At 35.8% G+C, this 17,065-nt stretch overlaps 1 protein-coding gene across 1 annotated transcript in view; it reads right to left on the bottom strand.

The window, feature by feature from the left end:
* Window positions 1-17,065, bottom strand: part of PTPRN2 (protein tyrosine phosphatase receptor type N2) — a 609,242-nt gene that overhangs the window by 313,006 nt on the left and 279,171 nt on the right. Inside the window, exon 11 of the mRNA XM_087917130.1 lies at window positions 331-395. Within this exon, the coding sequence (XP_087773256.1) occupies window positions 331-395 (65 nt within the window). The remainder of the gene's footprint in view (window positions 1-330; window positions 396-17,065) is intronic.

Consider the following 17,065-nt stretch of genomic DNA (forward strand, 5'->3'; position numbering starts at 1 on the left):
AATTTAAATCTTGGCAATTCTGGAGTTGAAACACAGCATTAATTAAGACAGGTGGAAATAATCAACTCACTAATTAATTGCATTATTGATTGGGGGGGATCTTATTACAAACATATGACAAAGCCATGAAAGTTTTAAAAACTGTAATGATTTATTTATGTGGTTGATGAAATAGGACATTATGACAGAAGCAAGAATTTAATAATCAGAAAAATGTAAAAGCCTTTGGGAAGATTAACGCAATTTACCTACCAATACTGAAGAGAGTTAAGACTTCATCAAAGAATAAATCAAAGGATTTAGATAAGAAGATACACTGCATTTACTTACCTTCTCCATGCCAATCTTCAATATTTCCAATCCTGTATCTTTTTCAAGCACACTTTTGTTGTCAGCTGTTAAGAAAATTAAGAATGGCATTGTTAAAGGAGTTGGGATGAATTTGCATCATATTCTTTCATCACTGTTACACATTTTCAAGTGCTCAGGTCTTTGCTTCACCATCCTCACAGAATCACTGTAAAATGGATTAGTATTCAATTTTACAGAGAATAAAAGAAAATATGAGGGGGAAAAAAACCCAGAAAGCTCCCTCGACTATAAATCAGCAAGGCAGCCTCTTGTTGAAACTATAATTTTGTCAACTTTGTCATACAAAGTTAAATTCATTCATGAATTCATGAGTTCAATTCATTTATTGAGTCTTCTTCTTATTTTCAGTTGTTGATCTAAATGGAGTCAGATGGGACCATTAGGAAACTAGCTGATTTTAGCTCACATGGGCTCTTCAAAAGCTGGTTCTAGTTAACATTTTGAAGGTCTTCAGGAAATCTCAGGATTAAAAAGTGCACAGGGAGGTTGAAAACACATTTCCAGAAGAAGGCAATGGAAAACACTTTCCTATCACACAAAGAGAGTTGCATGCAGAGTTCATATAGTCAGAGAAGCTGAGAGTAGTTCAGTCAGATTTTTACTGTTTTAATAAGGTTACAAACCGTCATCCTTTAGGGAGGACAGTCCTCCTTTTGTAAGTTCTGTCCTCTCTCAAAAAGTGTCCTCTTACATGTCCTCCTTTTTGATATTTGAAGACTAATCTGTAAACTTCCGTATTTGATCGATGCCGATCCAATCTGTTGTGTGTGATGTGACATATTTGTATTTGACATGACGATTCATCAAGGCTCGGTACAGTGTGGCGAGACGCAATTATGAGGCGCATGCACTCCACACAGGAGAATTGTTTTGAGAGAGTGTGCCATGCGCAAGAGGGCGCCACGCATAAGTGGCTTTGTTTTTTTTCTTCAATTTATTTGTGTCTTCCTTTTCATTGTAAAAAAGTTGGTCACCTTAGTTTTAAGCAACTCAGATCCAAAATTGTATGAAGCTCCCCCAAGTTTTGAATAAATTCCCTAAAGCCCCTCCAACAATTATTCTGTCCTTTATAATTACTGACTGAATGTATAAAGGCAGATAGATAACTCTACAAAGCATCCATACAAAGTTTCTTTATTGATTCACCAGTATCCTCATATATAACTCATGGTTGCATCGAGATTCATCCCAATGTCCAAATGCATTGGGAATTCAGCACTGCATAGCTGAATTCATAGTGTAAAAGGATAGTGCTCTTTTCATCCCCATAATGAAGGATCAAGGGAGTGAGGCACCAGCATGCTGCTGGGGTCCAAGCAAGAGTGAAGGAACCTCCCCCAACCCACCAAGGGTCACTTCAGTGACCAATCAGGATTACAGATGTGACCACATGACATGGACATTTCCCAGGATACCTTAACTACATTTACCATGATGCATTCCCTTAAGGGGACAGCTCCCAATTTCTAACTAACTATAAACTGTCTGGACAGCACAACAATTGTTAATAAATTGTATGAGAGAAGGTTCGGGTTTATTATCATTATTAAATATATGGTTACTAATAAGTTTGATTGTATTTAATTTACACCCACAGAGTCAACCTGGACCCCTCTTGCTTCAAATGAAAGATTAAGATGATACCCTGGCAATTTCTTACAAGAAGTTTGGATCATATGGCCAACTGGATTGTGCTACAGGATTTGGTGTGGAATAGCATTCTCTATCACACAGAGGATAGATGGAAAATACAGATTTAAATGCAAACTTTTCATATCCCCATCCACTCCATGGTTCAACATCCAATTCCTCAGACCGCCTCACCATTCCTGATGATAGGACTTGTTCCTCCAAACACTTTCTAAATAAGTTCAGTTATTTTCCAGGAGCATTTATTCAGTGTTACATGGATTTAAACACTCAACTAACATCAGCCTTATTTATCTTCCTAATTCCCCAGAAAGAAGGCTTAGTAAATGTTATTAAATCTTTTTTGCATAAAAAGAAGGACAAACTAAAGCAGAGTCTTGAATCAGATCACCTTAGCCTCCCTGAATCGATGCTGCAGATTAAAATTCAGTACTTTGTCAACACAATGATTTCATACTATAAGCCTATGGATCTTAATATGTGCTCTTTGTAATATACACATACCATGTTAATCTGTAACAACAAACAGATCATGCAGCTGAGTTGATTTCAAACCCTCAAACAACTAAAAGGAAAATGCCTCAAACCCCACTGATAATGTTGAGAACCATTTATGAAATGAATTCTGCTATACAAATATCAACTATTTTTTCCGAAGAAGCCCATATATTTCACATTTCAGCTTTTCAAGATAACACCCAAAGGATATAGAAATGTCAGTGGGTTTTTTCTCTCCTTATTCTCTAATCCTGAGTTTTTGCTTTTATAATTTTTTACAAAATGTAAATTACATCCTAGTCTTTAAGGAGTTACTGGTGGTTACGTACACTGTTTGTTTCTTTGTTTATTTATTTATTTGTTTGTTTAGACAGGTTATGGTGGAAAATTCCTAGTTCTTATAATGATCTAAAGTGCCTATTTTTTTTAACCAGATTTTTTTACATGATGAAATTATCTAGCTTTCTAAGAAAAAATTGACAGGTAAAAAAAAAAATGGCTAGGAGAGATTTGGAAGTCCTCAAAGGCAATTCAATAGATGATTTTAGCTTAGCTTAGAAAAAGGTTATGTCACAAAGTACTGCTTAGTCCTGTTCTTTGTACTTTTCAATTATGAATGCCTAATTTATTATGCAAAATGTTGTTATATCCTTATCCAACAGAGCCGTGGTAGCTCAGTGATTAGAATGCCGTACTGCGGGCAGTTTGAGTGTTACCAAGCTCAAGGTTGACTCAGCCTTCCATTTTTCCAAGGTGAGTAAAATGAGGACCCAGATTGTTGGGGCCAATATGCTGATTCTGCAAACCACTTTGAGAGGGTGTAAAGCACTGTAAGCAGTATATAAGTCGAATTGTTATTGCTATCAATGTTGTGATTGTTATCCTTTCCATTATAGTTGTTTTTTTTTGCCCCTTCCCCATTCCTTCCTTTTCCTCAGCTTCAAAATTGATATGTACTTGTTTAATCACCTGGAATTTCTTTGTTTGCTAATTGAAATTTGGAATTCAGCAATTTTGCTTAGCATGAAAATAAGCACAAAAGCAGTATGCCTGCCCAACTATGGGAGGGGATCATGGTGAAGATGAAGAAAAGTCTTGAGCCAAGATAGATAAGAAATAACCATCATTGCTGACACTGATTGGAATCAAGCACATAATATCTCCACAACTATCTTCCGTTTAGCTTCTTTTTCTTTTCTGTTTAAAAGATTGTTGTTCAGATTAGATACAAATGGAAGAAAAGAAAATGTAGACCATTTGTTAAAGAAATGCTGTAAAATTGTCACAATTAAACATCTGCATCTATTTAGAGGAGGCCTCAGTCTTGTCTATTGGAGGAGTCTTGTGAAGTCTGTTATGGATGATTATGCCAATCAATTTCAAGGCTACAGTTCTTTCTGGTGGAAAATAGTTTCTCCTCCACTCCAACACACAGTGACAGAAATAAATTATGCTGCTCAGGAGGTTCACCTTTAGAGACTCAAAGCTCTGAGCTGTGGCAACCTCTCTATCTCATTGAACACTCAGCAACCATTGAGTTCTGCTGCTTAATAGAGCAAGGCCATTAACTTGTCCCCATTGTAATTTAGATCACAGAAGAGACTTCTACAGATTTTCCAGGTTAAAATAACTGGTATAAAGAGAGCAGGCGATATTATTGCACCACAGCTACGTGCTTAATTATATGGAATTGTCAAGTGCAAAGAATTATTCTGATAAATTAAAATACTAATTAAATAGACTATTGCTGAATTCTGAGAACATTATAAGGTTCCACTTCCTCAGGTAATTTGCATATCTTCATTGCTGAATTTAATTTTAATGGACTTCTTTTTAAATGTGTATTCAAGAACTGCTTGGGAATTTTTAGACACATGGGAATATTTTTAATTGTCTTAAAAAAGGAGTACCCATTTCTTTCATCTTTTCTAGAAATGTTTGCAATTCAAATAATATTTTTAATAATTAAGAAAATGTTAAGGTGTATTGATGGGATTTATCATTTGTAGTAATGTATTTTCTAAACAATCATTTTTCAAATCTATCAGTAATAAAATGCAAAGAACAAGATCTCAATTCACCAAAGGTCTGCAGATGGAAATCTAGTATTTAACATCTGTGCTAAAAGTTTAATATGGTTCTATTTCTCTCAATACTCATACAAATCACATGATGTACAAAACGACACCCATGATTTAAATATATGGATTAATAAAAATATTTAAAGCATGTATTGTAAAAAAGCATGCTCTTTTTTTCTGCATTATATACTTCTGAAATATGGTTGCATTCTACTTCTAACCACTAATTCTTAATTCAAGTAAAGCCATTTATTTTATTCTATTTTTACTTTGAAAAATATTTTCTTTTTATCAGAATGATACAATCCATCACCTTTAGGGATTCTGGAAAAATTAATGTAGTATGCATTTTAATATAAACTGAATTAATTTTCTCTTCTGGAACACATATGATACACAATTATCCTTTGGATTTTGTATTTCTGTGAAACAGTCCCATAATGAGTCCCATAACACTCCCTACAGGACCGGAACCATCAGACCCACCTCAGAGGACGGGGGAAAAGCGGGAGACTGCCAGCCTGGGTTGCGGGGAGCCTCTTGGTATACTCCCCTGGAAGACAGGGATAAATGGCAGTTTTAATGGCTGTCCTTGAAGATGGGAAGCTATCGGGCGTTAAGTGTGTGCTGAAGCAGGGAAATGGTGAGCGGCGTGTAACCAGATAAGAGAACCTGAACTTTTTGTTTCTTTTTTAAAAAAACAAGTTTTATTAATTTTAAAAAACAATACACAAACAAACAAAACATAGAATAATAACATAGGGCATCTTTTCTAAAAAACAACAACAAATAAAGCATCTTATTTAAAGACAGGATAATTCCAAATTATCACATTTCCATACCAACACAGTTTAATATGTATGTTCATCTTATCTGTTCAACTTCATATCTTTTCCCAACTTCTCTTTATTTCTCCCTTTCCTTCTATTCAATTATATTTCTTTTGCCTTAAATTGTATATATTCATTATATCCATCTGTCTTATTTAAAAGTTCTTTGTTCTCTTCCAACATTCTTCTAACATTTTGATAAACAAACCAAACACAAACATAAATACATAAAACTTCTTTTTGGAAAGCGGCTTACCCCGGGTAACATCTTTTTATACAGACATAAATCAAATTCATGCTTACTTAATATACTATTTCACATCTTATTTAACATTCTATATTTTCTATATATTTTCTCTCTTCATTCACTCTCTTAATTCTATTTTATTTATTTCATCTCAGTTTAAATAATTATACTTGCATCTTTTGTCCGTTCTCTTTCAATTATCTATTTTTCTTTTCTTTCTAATACAATATTTCTCCTGTAATGACTGGTTGAAGTATGACAACTTTTTATCTTTCCCCTAAATTTAACACTTAAAATAATACATACTTTCCATACTGATTCTGCTTAGTACATTCTAAGTATCACATTTTAGAACAAAAAGAAAAAAAGAGAATTAAGTTTATAAAATAGTAAAGACAATATTCCATAGAAAGTTAAACTCTATTGTTAAATCTTAAACATTTTTATACGTTCCCTTTAATGCATTATTAACTCATATAATATTTCAGTTTTCTAACTCAATTTCAAATACTAATATCTACAATACAATCTTATGTACTTTTGCAGAATCATTTTTTAAATTATAGTTTACCCTTTGTCTCTGAAAAAAACCCTGTTTTTTAACATCTTGTTTTAAACCTTTATGACTTCTCTTTCCTTTTTCCCTTCCTTTCTAATCCATTCCAGCCTTTTTACCCCCCACATCTCTCAAACTCCACTCTCTTAATCTTCCCTCTCAGTTGTATTTCTCTTTTCTGTTGCTTTCTGACATTGTATAGATTTTTCATCTTATTTTTCCCTTTCTTGGTAGCTTTTTTGAGTTCTGAATTCTCCATTTTATTTCCCTCCTTTCTCTTTTCTTCCTCAACTAAGATTATCTGTCCATTAAAGATGGCTTCTTCTTCTCCATCCCAGATTCCTTGTTGTTGTATTTCTTGGTAGGTAGAAATAGCCATTTCTAAAAAATGAAAAATAGATCCAGAAGAGCCGTTGCCTTCTTGTTCCTCTTCTTTTAGCTTTTGAAATTCCATTTGTAATTCTTCAACTGATAATGCCATTTTTTTCTTTAAAAACAACCCAAATGTTTTTAGTCTTTCAAGAAATAGTTCCCCAAAATCCCAAAGTCACAAAGCAATCTAAAGCAGAACAAATTGTTTCATTTAGCACTTTCTTCTTTTTATATTTTTTCTTCTTGGGTAGAATTCAATTACACAGTTCCAAAGTAAATTTTTAGAAGTCTAATTGCCACTTATTTCTGATTTTATAAACTCCAAGCAGTCTCCTTCAATACAATCTTAAAATAAGTTCTTTACCTCTTCCCTCCCACTTATAGCAAAATTCCAATATTCAGAAATCTTTTATCACCTTGGCTTTAAATTTCAGGTTTAATTACCTTCTGTGCCCAAGCAGATTTTTCCAATTTCACCAGCTATTTCCATGGGGAGGGAGAGTGAGAAAAAATAACTCCCTTTTAAATCTTCTTCTGCCGCTTTCACAGTCTCCTTGGGAAACAATGTGTCATTCAAACGATTAAATTTCCAGGGTGTTTCAAAGTTCCTTGCTGTCCCGATTTAGCCAAAAAACTTTCACTTTCTCCAACTTCCTCCTGCACAATCTTATCCGGCTTTAGGCTTCTTTGTGGAGGCCATTACTGACCGCCGCTCCATCACCTTGGGAAAAAGAAATTTTGCCGGCTGAGGAGGGGGTTTGCGATACCCCCAAGCCCCTGTCTGGATCTCCTCTCTCTTCAGCTGCCTCTATGGGGCAACCATATCCTCCAGATCCAACTGGATCGGAGGCACTTCGGTGGCGAGCGCAGCAGGGACTGCGCATGATCGCGGATTCCTGCCACCGCCGAAGTCTTGCAAACCGGAAATCGATATCTGAACTTTTTGTTTCAATAACCCTGAAAAGCAGAAAAAAAGATTCCTCGCTTGAGAGTATAACAGCAGTGAATGGAAAACAATAGGACAATATAGGGTAAGTAAAAAACTGGACTACAGAAGAGCTAAAACAAAATTAAAGATCGAATTGGGAATAATATACAGAACCTGGCATTAATTAGGCATTGGATAAAATGCTGAACTGGCTTGGAATTGATTATACTTTTTACAAAAGCCAATGGTTGAATGGGTTGAAAATTAATGTTAATATAACTGAAAAAAGGAGGAAAAAAGAACTTTCAAAAGTGGAAGTGATATAGTGCGCCACCTAAAGGTACAAGACATTTTTTTCCTGGATGACTTCATGGAAAATTACTGGCCTTTTAAATGAGTGAATGAGAAAAGATATGAAATAAAAGACTTTAACATAACAAGAACCCTAGAAACTTAAAAGAAAAAGGGGGAGATTGCAACAAGAGGACAAACGAAGGCAATATCTTGGGACTGTTGGGAGTTGACTGTGCAAAGCAAATAGAAGGACCAACAAGGAAAACATAAATACATGAAGTCTCTTGGCAAGGATTACAATCAACTTTAATAAGATAAAGAATAACTCAACTGATTAAAAAAATGGAAAAAGCAAGCAAAGAATTTACTGCAAACGGTGAAAGAAATGTTAAAAGAAAGAAGGGGACGATTGGACATACTGGCAGAAAAAATAATGCAATTTATAGCAGAACAAAGAAACCCTAGGGAGGAGGAGCCAAAGGAAGAGGAAAACAGCCCAGATGGACATGAAGATTCAGAGACAAAAAGACAAAAGGAATTAAATTATGCCAAAAGACATAAAAGGAATTAAAACTAAGACATTGATGACAGAGATAATAAATAAAAGAGAAAACGTTCCCAAGAGTAAGCAAAGGAAGAAGAAGCTGTACAAGAAGAAATTTCAAAAAAGAGAAAAGGATGGGAGGAAAGATGGGTGACTGGCAGATGGAAATAAAAGTAATATTAGAGAAAAAAAGAAGGATAAATAGGAAAGGCCAGGAAAACTTAGTAAAGGGAAAGCTGGCTAAAACTAAAAGAAATGACAAGGCCAAGAGATTTAGAGATAAAGGTTAGATATAGCATAAAATGGGGATACCACATGGGAATGTATTTTTGTATTATATTTTTATTAGAAATGAAGACTGGGGATATTTGAAGGTTATAACTTACTGGGAATTACCTTAAGATTAATAGATAATTATAAATGAGAAAAATGAAGATGGAGTGAGTGATATTAAGAGGGTTCTATTGTTATCAATCCTTTCATTTATTTATTTATGTGTGTGTGTGTGTGTGTGTGTACGTACAGACAGACAGACATGTATGGTATTCAGCTCTGTCTGGGTATTTTCCTACGTCATTATAGTTGTGCTTTTAAAGTTGTAGCAACGTTTCGGTAGAATCTCATCTGCCATCATCAGGCTTGTGTATTGTGTTCATCTGTAAGTCAGACTTTCACAGCTGTTTCTGTTTTAAATTTGGTGCTAGCCTACTGCTGTGTTAGAATGTTTTTTTCTTCATCCTGATTGGTTGGGAGTCTTGGTCTGTGTTTATTGATCTTGGAGTTTGCTGTGTTCTGCTTGATTGGTGTTTCTAATATCTTCTGTCTGTTTTGTAGCTTTTTTTTTTGTCTTGATTGGAGGTATCGGGCTGGTCTGTTTGTGCCCAAGTGTTTATTTGGCTTGTGGTGTGGAGATTTTTTTTTGTTTGTAAGTGCAGGCTTCCAGATAATTGACAGTCTGGTGGAGTCATCTCTTCTATTTATGCTTTCAGATCGTTTTTCAATCTCTATGGCTTCTCTGATAATTCTGTAGCTGGGGTTTTCTATAGTGGCTAGGGTTTTGGTGCCATTGAAGTTGATGCTATGACCTGTTGCTTTCATGTGTTGGACTGGTGAGGAAGTGTGTTCCAGCTTTTTTACTGCATTTTTGTGTTCATTCAAGCGGGTACTTATTCTTCTATTGGTCTGTCCAATGTATGTGGAAGGGCATGATGTGCAGGGGACTTCATATATGCCTTGGTTTTCCAGGTCAATTTTATCTTTGGGGTTTCTTAGGATGGCTGCTATTTTTCTGTCTGTTTTGAAGGCAGTCTTGATGTGATGCCTGTGTAGTATCTTACTGATTTTGTCTGTAGTACCTCTTATGTAGGGCAGGACAGCTGTTTCATAGGTCTGTTCATCTTCTAGGTCTCCATTATGTCTCAGGGTGTTTTTGTGGATCAGGCCTGTGATTTTGCTTTTGTGGAAGCCGTTGGCTGTCAGTACTTTAGACAGGGTGCATAGTTCAGTCTTTATGTATGTCTTGTCTGCCAGGCGTTTGGTTCTGGCAATTAGTGTTTTGGCCACGGAGTTTATCTGTGCTGGGTGGTGGTGGGATTGGGCATTGAGGTAGCGGTTGGTGTGTGTTTTTTTCTGGTATATGATGTATCCTAGTGTGCCATCTGTTTTTTTGTAGATTACTACATCTAGGAATGGTAGTTGTTTGTTTCCGTTTCCATGGTGAATTTGATTTTGGGGTATATGCTGTTTAGGTGTGTTAGGAAATTGTTTAGGTTTTCTTTTCCATGGGGCCAAATAACAAATGTGTGATCAATGTATCTTAACCATAGTTTGTGTTTGTGGGTGGCATTGGCTAGGGCTCTGGATTCAAATTCTTCCATGAACAGGTTTGCAATGACAGGTGACAGTGGTGATCCCATAGGGGCTTCTTCAATTTGCTTGTATCTTTGTCCTTTGTATATGAAACATGTGTTGGTTAAGCAGTGTTCTGCTAGTTCCATGAGGTGTTTGGGTGGTTGGTATTTATTTTTGATGATTTCTAGGGTTTTTTAAATTGGGAGTTGAATGAATAGTGAAACCACATCAAAACTTACAAGCAAATCTTTTTATTACACGTGTAGATCTTTGATCATTTCCAAGAGGTGGTATGAGTTTTGTACATGTGAAGCTGCTGCTTCAGCATGGGGCTGTAGCTGCTTTGCTAAGTATTTGGCTAGGTTTTGTATTGGTGCTCCTCTGGAGCTGACTATGAGTCTGAGAGGTATGCCTTCTTTGTGTATTTTGAGGAGGCCGTATAGTTTGGGGCATCTGGAAGATTTTTCTCTTGGGATGATCATCTGTTGGATCTCTTTGCTCATGTTGCTGGTTATGATTTTCTTCTTGGTTATTTTGAAAAAAGACCTGAAAGCATGAATAGAAGAGATGACTCCACCAGATTGTCAATTATCTGGAAGCCTGCACTCACAAGCAAAAAAATCTCCACACCACAAGCCAGGCAAATACCTGGGCACAAACAGACACCCCCGCCAATGATACCTCCAGCTCACCTCAACCAGGCACCCAGATGAAACCTAGCTTCCTAATAAATGATAGCCGCCCATTTACCCAAAGCCAAGCCGCACTAAAAGCCTCCAATATAGGAAACCCAATGTTGCCACCCAATCAAGACTAAAAAAAAAAACACTACAAAACAGACAGAAGATATTAGAAACACCAATCAAGCAGAACACAGCAAACTCCAAGACCAATAAACACAGACCAAGACTCCCAACCAATCAGGATGAAGAAAAAACCATTCTGGCACAGCAGTAGGCTAGCACCAAATTTAAAACAGAAACAGCTGTGAAAGCCTGACTCACAGATGAACACAATTCACAAGCCTGATGATGGCAGATGAGATTTTGCCAAAACATTGCAAAACATTTAAAAGCACAACTACAATGACGTGGGAAAATACCTGAACAAAGCTGAATGCCATACATGTAAGGACCCACGAAAACTTAAGAATATATATATATATATATATATATATATATATATATATATATATATATATATATATATATATATATATATACATACACACACACACACACACACACATATATATATATATTCCAAAATATGCTAATGACTGTTTAAATGATATTAGAAAACAGAGAATATGATGATTTGGGCAAAATTATGGTATTAATTATATTCAAAAAGTGTGAAATAGGGTTATATAAATGCTGCAGGTTAAAATTGGTCAAAGGGAAGTAAAAGGGGAAATTAACTCTGTTTTTACCTTTTTTTCTTTGTGATATTCATGAAATAGAAAATGCAATTGATTATACAAAGGATATGAGAAAATAGAAAATATAATGAAATAGAAGGGATTATGTGAGAAAGTAAAATATTTATAATGAATGTATTATAATCAAAAGCAGGGGAATGAAAATTTATTAAAGCTATATAGGTAAATTTTGGCTAAGTGGAAACAAAGGGGGAAAAATTGAAATGATTATGACTGTTGAATTATATATATTGGTCTTGAGAAAGTTATAGATGATAACAATACATAATGTAACATAAAATAGGTGGTAAGCTGAAAATGGAAATAATAGGGGATAAAGAAATGAAAATATATGTGAGGATGAAATGATTTTGACATTGAATTAATGAATTGAAATATGAAATGGAAATTTATTTAAAGATTAGCTGAATGGATAATAATTTGAGGTGATATTAATTAAGACAGTTGAAAATGTAACTATGATTATGTATAAATATTGTAACCTGGAATCATGTTGCTCGCGTAAAGAGATGTGTAAAAAAAAAAAAACTTCGATTAAAAAAAAATGCAGCAAATACAATTCATCCAGGCTTCTGTCTTATAACCAGTAGGTGGGCTGCCACTAATTTTCCCCAGTTTGGGCAAACCAGTATCTAATTTTATCATTTTTAATTACTGGTTCCCATCCCTGCCTGGCCCTGCCCACCCCTCCTATCCCATGAGTCTCCATGCGGCCATTTTGGATGTCAGGAAAGTAACAGGGGCCATGTGGAGGCTCAGGAAGGGTGGAAAATGGGCCTCCTGGAGGTTCCAGAGCCACCAGAGCCTGGAGAGGGCCATTTTCAACCCCCTGAAGGCTCAAGGAAAGCTCCCGGAGCCTGGGGAGAGCAAAAACACCACCCCATCATCATAAGCAACTGGGCAGAGAACCGATTGCTAAAATGTTTGCAGCCTACCCTTGCTTATAACTATGGGTCTGCCAAAATTATTTGAAGAATCATTAATTATTAAATAATCATTGTTAATTTCATCAATAAGCTCTCACTGTACAGTTTATGTATCTAAAGTTGAAAGTAGAAACAATAGGCAAGACTCAGTGTTAGGAGAGATGGCAGAGAAGGAACTATTGATTTATTTTCAAAATAGTACACATTAAATAATTTATTCAATGTTTCATATTTCAATTATTGATTCTGAACTGAAGCTAAAATATTGGGTGTGAACAAGGAAATCTCTATCAAGCTACATCATTAATTTTATTAAAAGATATTATAAGTAAAATTGACCATGATTAGGTGATTGCTTTGAACTAATAAGTTTCTATGTAGGAAGGGGAAAATATAAATGGGAACAAAGGAAGAAAAAGATGGTTGAATCTTAAATTATTCTAATATTAGATATACTATTTCTGAAAATCAACATAATTGCTCTGCATATAAGTAGCCTGTCTTGTCCATGTTCTCTGAATGGATCACACACTATCCATATTCATAGTCACATACATAACTTCTATCTACTGGGTTCAATAAGTGATTCTTACTATATAGTTAATCTTCCATTTATGACTACATTTGGGGTGTGAATTTCCATTGTTAAGGATGGTGGTTGTTAAGTGAATCGTGCCCAATTTTATGTCCTTTTTCCATGGTTGTTTAAGCAAATCACTGCAGCTGTTAAATGAATCAAGCAATTCTTAAGAAAATCTGGCTTCCCATTGATTTTGCTTGCCAGATGATGACTAAATCGCAAATAGCAATCACGTCATCCTGGAAGATTGCAAACATTGAAAATACATGCTGTATGCCAGGTGTCTAAATTTTGATCATATGACTGTGGGAAAGCTGTGCCCTTTGTAACCTGTTGTCACATTTTTCAATGCTGTTTTAACTTTGTGTGGTAACTAAACAAATGACTGTAAGATGAGGATTACCTGTGTTCAATTTTTATACAACTTTAGTCATTGATCAGTATTGTAATGAATATAATCACTTTTGTAATAATTTTCAGGAATAAATTCTACCTTTTACACATGTAAATTAAGAACTCTATAAAGCTTTAAATTTAAAATCCTGTATTAAAATATAGTTGCCACTATAAAGCCAGCATTCATATATGGTACTGAAGTTTCAATGCCATGGATTGCATTTCTTTATCGTTTGTGTGAGGTTAATCCTTTTCAATAATAAATTGGGGGAAAAATAAGAATTTCATGACACATTCTTGGATTATGTTTTTCATTTTTAAGGACAATAAAACGCCCAAAATCTTGCCTAAAGTTCATTTTGACTAAGTGTAGGAAGATACATTCTGTATAGTACATTATACATACTGTAAATAATGCAGTGTATGTATGTATATATATTGATTGGCTAATTATATGTCATCCACTCAGGGTCAACTGTTAATGTTTACATAGTCTCCATGAATATCTTCTGATCCTTTGGGTCTTCTAGCAGTCAAACAGTGCACAATTGCTTTTGTAATTGAGCCCATCCACCTTGCTGCACTTCTTTTTCTTTCTACCTTTCCCAGGATTAGACTCTTATACAGAGAGCTAGGCAGGGGTGGGATTCAAATTTTTTAACAACTGGTTCTGTGGGCATGGCTTAGGTGGTGGGTGTGGCTTGGTGGTCATGTGACTGGCTGGACATGGCTTGGTGGTCATGTTATTGGCTGGATGTGGCCAACTCAATATCACTCATATCGAGGCACACATCTCCTCACCTGGCCTCTCAAGACTGTGGGGATGCTGCAACAGCCGTAAGTGTGAAACATGGTCATAAGTCACTTTTTTCAGTGCCATTGTAACTTTGAATGCTCACTCCACATAAGCAAAGTACCAGCAAAGGAGGGGAAAAAAACTCCAGAGACATTCCTGAGACAGGAAGTCTAGTCCTGCCAAGAATGTAATAAGGGTTAATGGAGAGGCAGTTTCTGTAAGCAACACCAGAATGTTTCCTTCCTGCCTTCCTTACAGGATTAGGCCAGTAACTTCTTCTAACAACCGGTTCTCTGAACTGCTTAGAATGTTAACAACTGGTTCTACCGAATAGGTGCGAACTGGTAGAATCCCACCCCTGGAGCTAGGTCTTCACATCATGTCTCTATAGTGAAATAATTAAACATACATAAATACATGTATACATACATACATAGATGTACACATGCCCATCATGTCATACACTCATAGTACAAGAAGAATGAAATACTACCACCAGCATTTTAAAGGCATATTACAAAAAGAAAATAATTATTGCTAAATTTAATACCTTTCTACCCTTGCAAAACATTCTTGCTTCCACCACATCTATTCATTATTCCACACATTGGCTTTTGATTTTTAAACTATTCATCTCTCTCTGAAATTGTATCAATTTCCTTCAATCATGAATTTCTTGATTTTCTTCTCCCTCTCAATCCATTCATATTTTTTTCATACATTTGTTTTGCAATCAAATCCTCATTGTGTGACAAAACCACCTCAGTGTATATCTTTCATGTCTTTTCTTATCTTTTCCCCCCAATATTGATCTGTTTGAAATCTAAAAAATGCTATGCATTATTTTAAAAAGCATATGAGCCAATTACCTAACACACACCTTCACATTAAGAAAATTGGCCTTGGAATTTGGGGTTTCATTTTAAAATTAGTGGACTATGAGCCCATCTTTGTTTTAGCGTATGCAACCAACTTTTAGCTTGCTTTAGTTATATATCCTATATTGTTCCTGAAGCAGGGGAAACTGCTGAAAACTTTATAATTCTTAGATTGGCTAAGAACTCTGATAGTTCTGGTGGGATTACCTTTCAAGGGAACCATTGGGGCTGGTCTGAGGTATAGTAAAAAGAGGATCCCAAAGAATTTCTTTAATCAGATGGCTCAAAAAGATGATTTTGGACTAAGAATTCAGGAAAACAGAATAAATGAAATCCTGGAAGAGGCAGTTGTGACCAGAACTGAAGCAATTCTTTTTCTCCCAATATATTTTTCAGCAACCCCATTTAATGAGAAAAATAAGCTTTTTAGCTCTTGCTTAAACTAGCACCAAAATTGTTGCTGATTTATATAAACAATAGAGATCTATAGGTAAATGTTAGCTTTAGCTTTCTATCCTAACCTGCTTTTTAATTCTCCCAGGAAATTCTTCATGTCCACAATTAATATAGAAGATTAGATTTCTCTCGACATCGCATTGTTTCCCTCTTCCCATCTTATTCCTTTTAAGCTAAGCACATTTGGCCATTACTTTTATTTCCAATTACAATACCACACTAGAGAGATTATTAATTCTAAAAACACCTTTGCCTAGCTATGTTACATGCACTAGAGTGACAATGTGGCTGAATTAAATGGTCAGACACAACACTGAAACACTTCCTTTTTTCATATTAAAAGGGATTTTTGTTTTGTCAAAGAGAAGGGCCAAGAGGTTGCAGAGAAAGCTATCTTTGCCCCGCCTTTCATATTCAAAGGCAGGGAAATATGTAAGACCTTCACATTTTGCTTGCTTTTTTTCTAATCTCTAGCAAAGCTGCAATGAAAACGGAGCCCCTGAAAGGCTAAACTGCATGGTAATAACAGTGACAGCCTTGTAAATGTTATGTCAAATCCAATTTTCAACTCATTTTTCAAGTGATTTTAATTAGATATTGTTTCAATCTCTCTTGCATTAATATAATTTTTCATGGAAACATTTCAGCTTCTGATCTATTGAATGGGACCTCCCCCTCCGGACTGGAGCTTGATGCTCTGAATAATTTAAAATAAGGTTTTTTTGTTTTTGTTTTAATTTACAGTCATTTTCAGCAGACTGTCCACATGCAGGCCAATAGACCCCAATAAAACTGACACAGAAAAAAAACAGAATTGTTTATTTTTGCTGATCTCAGGGAAGCTCATAATTTAGCCTCTCCCAGCTCTTTCATAGATGTGAACATAAGACTGGAAAAGCTGGAATTGTGTGATAATGCCAGTGATTGCACGCCATCATTTTCCTTCAGGTAGAACTAGAGCAGTCATCTAACTCAGGAGTCCCCAACAGAGGTGGTATTCAGCATATTCTGACCAGTTTTGGAGAATCGGTAGCGGAAATTTTGAGTAGTTTGGAATCCCACCTCTGACTGGCCCTGCCCCATCTATTCTCTGGCTCCCAAGTCCCAGCTGATCAGTTGGGTCTTCTTTTGTTGCCCTACACAGGAGAACGGAGCTGGAAAGCACGTTAGAGGGTGGGAGGGAATGGAGTTTTACAGTATCCTTCCCCTGGGGTGAGGTAGGAATGGAGATTTTACAATATCCTTCCCCTGCCACGCCTACCAAGCCACAACCACAGAACTGGTAGTAAACATTTTTGAATCCCACCACTGGTCCCCAATCCAAGGTGCATGCCAGAAATCAGTCTGTGCAAACAAGCAAAGCCCCATC

This window comes from Pseudonaja textilis, chromosome Z (genome assembly GCF_049901715.1).
Source record: "Pseudonaja textilis isolate UNSWEBS1 chromosome Z, rPseTex1.2, whole genome shotgun sequence".
Classification (NCBI taxonomy): Eukaryota; Metazoa; Chordata; class Lepidosauria; order Squamata; family Elapidae; genus Pseudonaja; species Pseudonaja textilis.